General features: G+C 45.3%; 1 protein-coding gene across 1 annotated transcript in view; it reads left to right on the top strand.

Moving 5' to 3' along the window:
- The window catches only part of LOC145403993 (uncharacterized), a 198,606-nt gene extending 187,152 nt beyond the window's left edge, over positions 1 to 11,454 (top strand). The window contains exon 6 of the mRNA XM_080275600.1: positions 11,421 to 11,454. Within this exon, the coding sequence (XP_080131726.1) occupies positions 11,421 to 11,454 (34 nt within the window). The remainder of the gene's footprint in view (positions 1 to 11,420) is intronic.
- The last annotated feature ends 1,736 nt before the right edge of the window (positions 11,455 to 13,190 follow it).

The raw sequence follows: 13,190 nt of genomic DNA, 5'->3' as shown, positions 1-13,190 counted from the left end.
ATCAACAACACGCACGAAGATATTGAAGTGTAATATGGAGAATAATTCGGTGAGAAAGAGGTGTTACGGTGCTTCGTATGTCACATTGCGGCGCTTAGATCGGCCTGAGTAACGTGGCGAATGTCTCCTATAGAGTTATTATGAAAACGTCCTTAGTGAACAAGACAACTTTTCGCTCCACCGAGCAGAGGCATTTTTTTTGTTTTGTCATCAATCCCTGCCCATACAGCTTTTCCTAGGCCCGTATTCCTGTTGGTTAAGGAAGCTCCCTAACACATTTTCTTTAGCGATTTATTTTGCTTATTACACCGTACTGTCCTATTCTTTGCTCTACAAATCCTTCAAACATTGCCATGCTCACCATAAATAACGTACAAAAGGATATTTACCAGCCATATCCGGAAATAAATCGCCAAGGAAAAGGTGCTAGGGAACCTCCTTACCCGACGAGAATACGAACCCTAGTGTCTTGTAAGTGGACCGCGAACACCGTACTAGTTACTTGTGGTGTCGGAAGTATATGCTCTGATAGGTAACTTTTAGGGATATTCGCTTTGTGGAAAGATGGGAGAATGAGAGACTGTCTAGGAGTGTATGTGAAGGGGGGAGAAAGGGGGATGGGGAGACAGAATGAGATGGAGGGATGAGGTGGAGAGATATTTGAGAGGGAGATGAGAGTTGGAGAGAGGTCAGCGTGATGGGACTGGGTGATATGGAGGCGATTCCATTGTCGCCATCCCTTCTGGAGTTTAGGCGTCTGGTTATAGAGAAATAGATAAATAGATAGAGGGGTACTTTGCCCCCCCCCCCCACTGCAGTTTTCTGCTTCCCTCCCTCCCCCTGTTATCTTGTCTCCCACTTTGCTACTTTTTAATTCCTTTGTCTCTTCAGTCGCATTGTTCTCCTTCCCCCTCATTATATCACTCAGTCTTGTCTCCTCATCTTCGTCTGCCTCTTATTCTCTTCTCACATCCTTTCCCTTTTTTTTTTTTTCGTTTCTCCTCCTCCCTTCGTCTTTCCTCCCATTCCTAGTGTTCTTCTCTCCGTCCGATCTCTTCTCCCTTTCACTCTCTTCATTTTCCTCCGTCTCCCTTCCATGTTACCTATTCTTGTGTTTCTCGTTTGTACATACCCCTTCTCTCATCCCCCATTTCTTGTCTGCTTTTTTTGTTTCCATCTCGCGTTCTCCTCCTCTCCCCTTCCGCCTTCTTTTCCGCCCTCCACACTGCCATTCGACTGTCTCTATTCCTTTGGCCCACTTTAGTCTCTCTTCTCTCCTTTCCATTCATTTCTTCTCATTTTCCTCTCTCTTTCCCTCTTCGTGTACGCTTATTTTCTTCCCCGATTCCTCTTCTCTCTTTCTCTCTCATCCTTTCTCCCCTTTCTAAGCCTTCTTCCTCCCCTCTTTCTCTCTTCCTTCCACTTCTCCCACCCTCTCACTCTTTTTCAGACCTCTTCCTTTCTTCTTTCCCCTCCCCCATCTTACTTCCCCCTTCCTCTTCCCTTTTACCATTCTTCTTCATCTCCCTTCCTCTCAACCCCTCCCCTCTCTCTGTTCTTTCTTCTTACCCCTCCTCCTTCTCTTCCTTCTTGCTCCTGCCCTCTTCCCTTTCCACTGTCTTTCATCCTTCACCCTTCATCTTCATGCTCCTCTCCCATCGTCTCCACGTTTCTTCCTCCCTCCTTTCTCTTCCCCTCTCCTTCCCAGGATCATCCCTTCTTCTTTCCACTTTGCCTCTCCTTCCTTCCTCTTCTTCCTCCTTCTTCCGTCCTCCTCTCCTCCCTTCCTCCATCCTACTTCCCCTTCCTTCCTCTTCTTGCCTCCTCCGCCCGTCTTCCTCTCCTCCCTTCCTCCATCCTTCCCTCTGCTACGATCGGTCACTCTCGCCTTGATCTAAGTCCTGGCAAGATTAATCCCTCCAGCCCCAAGGTAGAGACGGGGGGATGGGGAGGGGGGAATTAATTGGACGACGGTCTAGGGGGAGAGGGGAAGGGGGAGGGGGAGGGGGAGGGAGGAAGGGGGAATTTGATGTACGGGTGATTGGTTTGGAGGATGGGAGGGAGGGAGGAGAGGGCAGGGAATGGGGAATGGGGAGGGAATAGAAGGGAAGGGAACGAGAGGAAAGGGAAAGGAAGGAATGGAGAGGAGAGGGAAGGGAAAGGAAGGAATGGAGAGCAGAGGGAAGGGAAAGGAAGGAATGGAGAGCAGAGGGAAGGGAAAGGAAGGAATGGAGAGCAGAGGGAAGGGAAAGGAAGGAATGGAGAGGAGAGGGAAGGGAAAGGATGGAATGGAGAGGATAAGGAAGGGAAAGGAAGGAATGGAGAGGAGAGGGAAGGGAAAGGATGGAATGGAGAGGTGAGGGAAGGGAAAGGATGGAATGGAGAGGATAAGGAAGGGAAAGGAAGGAATGGAGAGGATAAGGAAGGGAAAGGAAGGAATGGAGAGGATAGGGAAGGGAAAGGAAGGAATGGAGAGGATAGGGAAGGGAAAGGAAGGAATGGAGAGGATAGGGAAGGGAAAGGAAGGAATGGAGAGGATAGGGAAGGGAAAGGAAGGAATGGAGAGGATAGGGAAGGGAAAGGAAGGAATGGAGAGGATAGGGAAGGGAAAGGAAGGAATGGAGAGGAGAGGGAAGGGAAGTGAGGGAATGGAGAGGAGAGGGAAGTGAGAGGAAGGATTGGAGAGGAGAGAGAGGGGAAGGGGAGGTATATGAAGGAGACGGAAGGAACGGGGATTGGGAGGGAAGGGAAGGAATGGGGAAGAAAGGGAGGAATGGGGAGAGAAAGAAAAGGAAGGAGACGGAATTAAAGGATCGGAAGGAGAGTAAGAAAAGGAAAGAAAACATACGAGCAAAAAGGAAAGGGTTTAATGGAAAAGAATGAGAAAGGGGGGAAAGGAAAGAGGCTGGAGCGAAACGAAAGGAAGAGTGAGGTAAAGAGAATGGGTAAGGAAGGGATCTGTGAGGAAAAGAAAGGAAAGTCAAAGGAAGGGAGGTGCGAGGAAGGAAGGGAATGAAATAGGAGAATGGAAATGAGAAGGAAACAGGAAGGGAAGATAGGGAGAAGAAAATGACCGGAAGGGAAGGGAATGAGGAAAATAAAAGGAGAGAAGAAAGGGAAGAGAGAAGAGAGTGCGTGAAGAATTGGCTTGTAATACGGAAACAAAAAAAGAGTCGGGAAAGGAGAATGAGAGAAGAGAAAGAGGGAGCAAGGAAGAGAAGGAGGGAGAAAGGAAGAGAAGGAGGGAGAAAGAGGGAGGGGAAGAAGAAGTGGAGAAGTAAAGAAAGAAAGAAATGGGCCATAGAGTAATTTGATACCCGAGAAAAATTACTAAAAACAAAAAGCAGCAAAAAATGGTAGAGAGAGAGTGAGAGAGAGAGAGAGAGAGAGAGAGTTACATAGATAAGCTACACATATCTTACTTATTCGCTAATTACAGAAGTTCAGGAACAGGGTATCAACTCAGGTTCTCTTCCCGACGAGAGAGAGAGAGAGAGAGACTAGTAATTAAATGGCCGTTCTCTTCCTGTATATTCATTCCCTTTCCCACAGTGTTGCATCACATGAGAGAGAGAGACAGAGACAGAGAGATTAATAACAAGTAATTACTATAGTTTGATTCTCCAACACTATTCTCTTCTCCGCAATGTTGCCTCACACCCTCTTAACAAGCCAGCTGCTCTGTACGTGGATCCTGTATTACTTTGAGTGTTGTACCAAGTTGTTCCCTCTCTTATTGGTGAAGGTAAAGGTGTTAATAATCTTTTCTTATCCAAGCTTTTTCAGATGCCAGTAATTCTCTCTCTCTCTCTCTCTCTCTCTCTCTCTCTCTCTCTCTCTCTCTCTCTCTCTCTCTCTCTCTCTCTCTCTCTCTCTGATTTATTTTTATTTACACACACACACACACACACACACACACACACACACACACACACACAGAGCTAGATAGATGACCTTTGACCTTTTTCGGATAAAATTTGTTCACTTATTTGTATGATGGTTTTCAGTCACTAACTACTGCAGATTTGATGTAGTGCCGTCCATTCGTTATTTGTAAATCGACACACACACACACACACACACACACACACACACACACACACACACACACACACACACACACACACACACACACACACACACACACACACACACACACACACACACACACACACACACACACACACACACACACACACACAACCTAAACGCTCATTTCGCACGCGGATACATTGAATGAAGGACGGTGTGGCTTTCCTTCCCGAAGTTCTTTGTTAATGTATATATATTTTTTTTACAATATCCAAGTAATTTATAATGAAGAATGAATGGTGATGATATTTAAACGTGTGCGAGTTATCAAGATCATTTTTATTAGGTGGTGATGATGATGATGATGATGATGATGATCCATAAATGTGTGGTTATTACGAAGATCAGTTTTATTTACCCTTAGTTCACAGTGCACCATTCCTTCTCTTAAAAATTAATTGTTTTTAGCCAAAATAAAAGAGTGGAGCTTTGTCATCGTGCAGGAGGTAATTGCTTTTCAGTCTTTTGTTTCCTACCGCTGATTCTCATTCCCATTTCCCGTCTTAAGTTTCACCTTTTGTCTTACTCAGTTTTTCCTTCGTATGAGTTGTCAGTTTATTCTTAAGTGCGTTTTTTCTTTTTCATTTTTTTTTTTGTTTCTCCTCTGCTGCACCTCAGATTGTTTCGTCTTTTTTCGTTTTCTCTTGTTCCATATTTCTGTTGCGTTTCTCTGACTTTTTCTTCTCATTTTTTTTCTTTTTATTTCGTTCTCTCTTTTCCTGACTTTCCCTTTGTTCCGCTTTCTCTTCCTCTTCCTGTGTTGTTTGCTCTTGATTTCTCTCTTCCTCATTTATTTGCTTCGTTTTTTGTTCCCTCTCATTTTTCTCATATGTTTTACTCACTTGTCTGCTTTCTCATACTTTTTCTTTAACTTTCTCACTTTTCCATCCGGCTCTCTCACTTTCTCTCTTTTTCGTGGCTCTGGCTATCCCGCCTTTAAGAAGCTATAAAATCCAGCCCGAGGGAAAATAACAGGGAAAAAAGTAATAAAAAAGAGGGAAGGGAGAGGGGAAGGGGGCAAGGGTTAGAGGGAGGGAGGGGGAAGGGAGAGGGGAAGAGGGGAGAGGAAGGAAGGAAGGGAGGGGGGCTGAGGAGGGAGGGAGGGGAGATACAAGATGGAGGGAGTGAAGAAGTCAGGAGGAAGGAAAGGAGGAAGGGGTGAGAGAGGGGGGGGAGGGGAAGGGGAAGGTTAGACGAAGGTTAGGGAAAAGTAGGGAAACGAATGAAGAGGGAAAAACTGAGGAGATGGAGAGACTAGAGGGAGGGGAGGGTAGAGGGAGGTGGGAGGGAGTCAGTGGGAGGGGTCGGTTTCCGATTACCTTGAGGCCATACCTTAAGTGACCTCAGGGCCAGCCGACAATTGCACAAAAATGTATATAATGTGTGTGTGTGTGTGTGTGTGTGTGTGTGTGTGTGTGTGTGTGTGTGTGTGTGTTCATTAAATTGTGTGTATATATGTGAGGATGTGTAATAGCATTATACGAGTGTGTGCTCTTGTACGTCAGCCTTTGGGAATGTGTTTGTACAGTCAACAAAACAGATACACAATCCCCAGTGTTCGATGAAATTGAACCTAAAGCGATGTTTCTCTGTAAATGTCAATGTATCTGGTAATTCTGAGTAACAAAATGTTAAGGCAAATGTTTTATTATTTTATTTTAATTACTGACCTAACAGACCACATGCCAGTACAGTATTGTTGAATTGTGTGTATATATATATATATATATATATATATATATATATATATATATATATATATAAGCACTATTGTGTCCTGTGTTTCAAAATACAATGCGCAGAAGTAGTTTTGCCCCCCCCCTTTTTTTTTTTTTTTCTTCTATAGCCAGCCATAGGCTATGTGTGTAGAGTCGCATTCTTTTTAGCATGAGAAACATAGCAGCACTCGGCGATTTTTTTTTTTTAACATCCTGCTCAGTCGGTAGAGAGGTGGCCTGCAGTCCTTACGGACCCAGGTTCGAATCCCGGCTGGGGCAGGGAACAGTTTAAGGATTTGAATTTCATTAAATCAGGCTTTACTGATCTACCAGAAGACCCGCCGACATGTCGTAAAAATACCCCCGCTAATACCAATACACCAGTCCTGTATGAGACAGCCCTAGCATGTATTCAATATGGACGGTGGGTGTTAGCGCCGAAGTGGTGACATGTAGAGGTGTATGGTATGTAGGAGGACTGCTGGGCCTTGATAGCAGGCTGTGAAGCCTATGCCCAGAGTCGGAGACATAAAAAAAAAAAAAAAAATGTTGTTTGGATCTTAATAATATCGACATACTTTGCTCTAGTAGCATGGCAGAATGCACTGATTTCGATTTTTCATTTTAATTTGTTTCTTTATTTCAAGGGCAGTTTTTACCGACTCTAAGCCTTGGGTCGGTCATCACCAGATGAGACAGAGCAGGAGAGGTGATGGGACTTTTGCTGACGATACTGCGATATGTTTTATGCTGGTGCGAGTAGTTCTGTATGTGCGGGAACAGGGGTGGCAGTTTTTCGTGTGTGTGTGTGTGTGTGTGTGTGTGTGTGTGTGTGTGTGTGTGTGTGTGTGTGTGTGTGTCCTACTTTGGCCTTAAATTTAACAACCGTCCATAATGAATTCATGCAGGAGCTAGGTTATGAAGGATGGTGTGATTTTTTTTTTTTTTAATTTGTCGGTTTTCTTCAGGATCACGTAGGTCAATTTAGTGACCAGACACCTTAAAACCGAATCAGAATAAAACACCCTCCTCCTCACTATGACAGCCTCCTTCTCTGTATATAGATGTAGCAAGCTGTGTGCAGAGTGTATGTTGTTCAGTAACGTGTAAATGCATGTATTATCTGGCACATTTGTATGACCCGATGCATGATTTATGTGACTGATGAATGCCCACCTGACGCTTCATGGTCAAATCAACACACTGATCTCGCTGGACGTCATAGCTCTAGCCTGTTACGTATACCACAAATATGTATAACCATGGCCTTTCACTGATACCGATGTTGGTGTTATTAATCTCTTTACTACTATGACGTCCTTTTTACCCTCCACCTGACAGAGTCAGAGGAGGGTGTTGTTATCACTGGGATCAATAGGTGTCCGTCCGTAGAGTTGGGCGGCAGGGTGGCTGGCCAGGCGTAGAGATTTCGTTTCCGGGCCAGAACCCAGAAAGTATTCACTAAAGAGTATTGAAATTTCACATAGTTATGTGTCTATCGTGAGCTGGTGCCTTTTGATAGGTAGAGTACTGTTTTTTAAGTATTTTTTTTTTTTTTAAGATTGAAAAAGCAAAAAAAAAAAAATAATAATAATAGTTTTTCGTCTCCGGGCCAAGACTCATAAACTAGTACAGGTACAGGCTCAAACACTCCAGGAATATGTGGTAACATGTCTCCTGACGCCTTTTGGTGGTTAGAATGTCATGAGAATTTATGATGTCGTGAAATTGCAAAAATAACTAAAACTGATTATTTTAATATATATTTCTGTTAAAACTTTGCAGTTATTACACCTAGGAGGCAGAAATTGTGCATGATAAATGATTATATGAATATTTAATTATGTGCGAAGTTTCATGACTGTACCTATGATGTAGTCATACAAAATGGCTGCCTAAATGAAAAAAGCACGAGTCATAGTTTCATCAGATCTGCTCATAACTTCATTATTACCATGAACAAACTACCAAAATTTTTAAGGTTTAATGTCACTGTGTTATACAGAGGTGGGGGGGGGCGAGGGTTAGGTGTGCAGGGAAAGGGGGGGGGCATGTGCTTGGTCCGATGGAGAGTTGCAACAGCGTAGCGTTGCCTATATTTCACATAATTTTTCTTATCTTCAGACAAGTTTTGGAGATAGTTTTTGGAGGGGATGAATAAAGCCTTCATTAGCCCCTTCACTACGATGGGGTCTTCTGAGTTGTATAAAGTAGTCCGACTTTTGATGAAATAAAGTGAAAAAATAAGTCGTCGGACTCAAGGGATTAATATGACAAGGCTACACAGATATCATAATGCTCTTAATTGGTAGTCAAAAAAAATAAATAAATAAATAAATAAAGGCATCATAATGTGGATACAAAGCGACTGAGGTTAGATAGAACAGAATAACAAGAACGTACGTGGGCTGAAGGGGTTAATTATTCTTTGTATTTAGGTATCACACAATCATTTTTCACGTATCAGGTTCCATCATTCCACACTGGCTCATAATACATTGTTTGGCACACGAGCGTTGCTGTTACGATAATATTTAAGTTTCGTTCCATTCCTCAGACAATTTCTTTTTACCATTTATATATAATTCATTTTGATGCCTTGACACTTTTTTTTTTTTTAAACACCTGGCGTTCCGAACTATTGAAGCGAGATTCCACCCCAGTGAATTACTTTATACCTTCACTTCATTGACTTATTTTCTGTGTTAGTGTTCCTGCTTGTTATTCCGCCTGGAGACTTTGAACTGGAGGGAGGGAGAAAGGGAGGGGGGGGAAACAGCCATCAACAACCCCCCCCCACCTTCCCTCAGTAAAAGACGCCGTTCCGAAGCTGAATAAAATCGTCTGGAAGGAGCAAGAATTAAGATGTAAAGGACGTCTTGCGATTTACAGGGGTTGTGTATTGTTACGTCCTCAGTCTGAATGGGTGAGAGAGAGAGAGAGAGAGAGAGAGAGAGAGAGAGAGACAGTCGGGGAAAAAGTTGAAAAAGAGGGAAAGAAAGAGAGGGGGGGGGTGCAGAGAAAAAGCGGAGACAATAGAGTAACCTTTTATTTTTATTTTCATTTTTATTTTCACGTCTGGAACCTGACCTTTTGTCTCTGCTGTTCCCTCCCCCGCCCTTCTGCTCCCTCCCTCCCTCCCTTTTTCCCTCCCCCCCTCCGTCTCCTCTTTTTCTCACCCTCATCCTCACCACTCAACCTCTCCCCCATCCTATCTCTTTCCTTCCCTCCCTCCTTCTCTCCTTTTCCCTCTTACTTTTCCTCCCTCTTCTCTCCCTTCTGTCACCTTCTTCTTCCTTTCCTTCTTCCACCCCTCCTCTCCCTATACCTCTGCCACACCCTCCTCTTCTTCCTTCCCCCCTTCTTACCCTGTCCCTCCACCTCCCTTTCCTCCTCTTCCCTTCTCCCTCCACTCCCCCTCCCTCTACCTTAATATCTCCTACCCGTCCTCCTCCCTCCCTCCCTCCCTTCCTCCCTCCTCCCTTCCTCCCTTGTCCCATCCTCCCTCCTCCCTCGTCCCATCCTCCCTCCTCCCTTGCACCCTTTCTTTCCTCCCCCTACCCTCCCTTCCTCATCGTTTCTCCCATCCCCACCCTCGCCCCTCCTTGTCTTTCCCACCCCTCCTTTCCTTCGTGTTCAGCTTTTTTCTCTCTCCCTCTTAACCCTCAAATTTTTCCTTTCACTCTTCCTGTTTTCCTCCTCCTTCTTTCCTCCTCCTCCACATCCGTCCTCCTTCATTCTCTCCCTCTTTCCTTCATTTTTAAAGTCTCATTCATTCTTCTCTCCTTCATTTTTCCCTTTCTCCTTCATTCTTCCCCCCTCATTCCTTCTTTCCCTCTCTCCTTCCTTCTTTCCCTCACTCCCGTTCCTTACTTCATTCCCCTTTCTTCTCCCCTCCTCTCTCTCTCTTTCTCTCTCTCTCTCCTTTGTTCTCTTTCTCCATCTTTCTTTTCCTCGCTCCATTCTCCCCCCATGTAAACCTTTGACAAATAAAACACAGCTCATGCCCGTCTCTCCTTCCTGCTTTACCTTCTATCATTCCCTCCCTCCTTCCTTCCTTCCTTTACCTTCTCGCTTCCTTCCTTCCCTCGCTCTTCTTCGTTTCTATCCTTTCATTCACTTTAATCACCTTTCCTTTTTTTCCTCTCTCTGTACTCTCCTCCTCCCAGAGTTGTTCTTCCTCCGCTTCCCTTCCCTCCCTCCCTCCCCTTCCTTCTACTTTTCCCTACCTCTTCCATTGCCTCGCCACGTTTTCGCATTATTTCTCCCTTTCTTTCTTTCTTTCCTCCTCTTCCTTCTTCCTTCCTTCCTTCCTTCATTTCCATCCCCCCATGCTTCCTCTTCATCCCTTCTTCTCCCTTTCATGTATTTCCTTCCCTTTCGTCCATTTTAAGCCTCATCTTCCCCTCCATTCCTCTCCCTTCCCCTCCTTACCTTCCCCTTCATTTTCCTCATTTCCGTCCAGTCCCCTTCCCATTTCCTTCTTTCTTCCCCTCACTCCGTTTTTTCCCCTTTTCCTCTTTTCTCTTTCTTTGCCCCTTTCCCCTCAGTCTTCCCCTGCCTTCCTCCCTCTTCCCGTATTCCCTTTTCTTTTTCCTTCTTTTCCTTTCTTCCTCTTTCTTCCGTCCTTCCTCGTCCTCTCTTGCTTCTCTATCCTCTCCCTTTCTTTCCCTTGTCGTTTTTCTTCCCGTTTCCTTCTTTCCTGCACTTCCTCTCCCCTCCTTCCCTCTCCCTTCCACTTCTTCTCCCCTCCTTCCGTCTTTCTTCCGCTTCTTCTCCCCTCCTTCCCTCTTTCTTCCACCTCCTCGCCCCTCCTTCCCTTTTTCTTCCACCTCCTCTCCCCTCCGTCCCTCTTTCTTCCACTTCCTCGTCCCGTCTTCCTGTCTCTCTCTTCCACTTCCTCTCCCATTCCCCTTTCCTCTTTCCTCATCTTCTCATCCCCTCTTCTCCTTTTCCTTTTTCTTTCCCTTTCTCTCCCCTTCCACACTTATCCCTCATCATGCTTTTTCCTCTCCCTTTTGCCAATTTCTGTCTTGCATCCTTTCCCCTCCCTCTCTTTCCCTTCCCATCCCTCCCTTAGCCTTCGCCTCTCTCCCTCCCACTTCTCCTCCCCCACTTCCTTTCCTCCCTCTCTTTCCATTTCTCCTCCTTCATTTCTCCATCCTCTCCCTCTCATCCCCTTCCCTTTCCTCTTTAGCCTTCCCCTCCTTCTCTTAGTCTTCCTCTCCCTCTCATCCTCTTCCCCTCCCTTTCATCCTCTTTCTCTCCCTGTCATTCCCTTTCCCTCCCTCTCATCCTCTTTCCCTCCCTCTCATCCCCTTTCCCTCCCTCTCATCCCCTCCCCCTCCCTCTCATCCCCTTTCCCTCCCTCTCATCCCCTTCCCCTCCCTCTCTTCCCTTTTCCTTCCGTCTCCTCCTCTTCCTCGCCCTTCCCTCTGTCTTCCTTCTCCATCCCCTTCATCTCATTTCCCCGTTACTTCCCCTTCCCCTCCCTCTCTTCCCCTCCCCATCCCTTCCTCATCTCCTCCCCATCCCTTCCTCATCTCCTCCCCTCTCCCCATGGTAACCACTGAGATATAAACCACGCCTCATACCCATTTCTCTCCCCAGATGTGACCCACCGCGACTCCCCAACACCACATGAAGGAGGGACGGTGAAGGAAGAAAGGAAGGAAGGATGAGTGAAGGAAGGTAAGTTGGAAGTGACACTGTAGAGGGAAGGAAGGGTGGAAGGTAGGGTGGAGATAAATAACGGTACAGGGAGGAAGGAAAGAAAGAAGGAAGGAAGATAGGTAGGTAGGAAGGTAGGTAGGTAGGAAAGAAGGAAGGCTGGATGAAGAAAAGAGGAATGGAGGAAGAAGGAAGGAGGATGGTACGTTGGAGATAAATAACTGTAGAGAGGAGGATGAAGGAAAGGAGGGAGGGAGGAAGAAGGAAGGATTGGTGAAGGAGGGAGGAAGGTAGGTTAAAGATACATGACTGTAGAGGGAAGTGAGGATGAAGGATGGTGCTAGGAAGGAAGGATGGATGGATGGATGGAGGAACAAAGAGGGAGGAAGACAGGTTGGAAATAGAACTATAAAGGGAAAGGTAAGATGAAGGATAGAAAGTGGAATGTAAGTTTGGGATAACTTTCTGAAGGAAGAGATGACGCAAGATGGAAGCAAGGAAGTTTGAAGGATTGGAGAAGGAAAGAGTGAAGGACGACAAAGGAACGATGATAGAAATAAATTAGGAAGGGGGAGAAGGAATGAGGGAAGAAGCAAGGTAGGAACGAAGGAAGAAGGAAAGAGGGAGGAAGGTAGAATGGAGAAAACTTTGTAGAGGGAAGAACGGAGGGAAGGAGGAAAATAGAACGAAGAATACTGGGAGAAGAGAGAAAGAGAGGAGTAGGAAAGATGTTAATAAAAATGAGGAGAGGAAGAAAGAAGAATGAAAAGTAGAAGAGGAGAGGGAGGGCTAAAGGATTACTGAGAGAAGGCAGGAAGGAGAGAAATGAAGGAAGGAATGTTGGGTGGAGCTGAGAAGGACGAGGCTCGGTGGGAGAATAATGGTGATGGTAATAAAGATGTGAAGAGCAATAAAGGAGAATGGAAATGAGAGAGAGAGAGAGAGAGATTAAAAGACTTAGGGGAACACGATGGTGCTGGATCCGTGAAGAGGGAAGGGTGACGAAGGAAGGAAGGAAAGACAGAAGAATGAAAATAGAGGAAGACTGAAGGTAAGAAGGAAAGGGTAAGAGGGGTGTAAAGAAGAATGACTAAGGAAAGAGAGAGAGTCGAGAGGAAGAAGGACGGCAGGAAGAAAAGGAACGATGGAGAAGGTGGAAAGTAAAGAAGAGTGAAGGTAGGAAAGACAGAGGAAAGAAGATGTTGCATCGGAAGAAAAAGGACAGGAAGAGATAGAAGGAGAAGGAAGGAAGACAAGATAAGTAAGACAGGAAGGAGAGGGAAGGAAGATTGTGAAGGATGGTGATTGGGAGGGAAGATGGAGGGACTGAAGGATATAAACAGAAATGAGGGAAACTGAAGGAGGGTTGGGGAGAGGTAGGATTGATGGAAGCAAGATAGGAATTGCATGGATAGATTAAGGCAGGATGGAAGAGTGAAGAAGAAGGGAGATACAAGAATGAGTAAGGCATAAGGGAAATAGAATTGAGGAATGAAAAACAGAATCAATTACAGGATTAAATAAAGACTTGATTGAAGGAAGGAGATAAAATTAAATAATGAGCACAGAACACAAGAAGGAAGAAGGCAGGGGAGAAGGAAGGAGAGTAAAGGATGTAGGAGGCAGGATTAGAGAGAGAGAGAGAGAGAGGAACCAGGTGTGTTAGACAGGTAATGTGTGTGTTTAGTTGTCAAGCTCGTCTGCATCTCT

This window comes from Coenobita brevimanus, chromosome 62 (genome assembly GCF_032717465.1).
Source record: "Coenobita brevimanus isolate Jiangsu-jjx chromosome 62, ASM3271746v2, whole genome shotgun sequence".
NCBI classification, from domain to species: domain Eukaryota; kingdom Metazoa; phylum Arthropoda; class Malacostraca; order Decapoda; family Coenobitidae; genus Coenobita; species Coenobita brevimanus.
The sequence above is the reverse complement of the archived record's forward strand: the minus strand, read 5'-3'. Positions and strand labels throughout refer to the sequence as shown.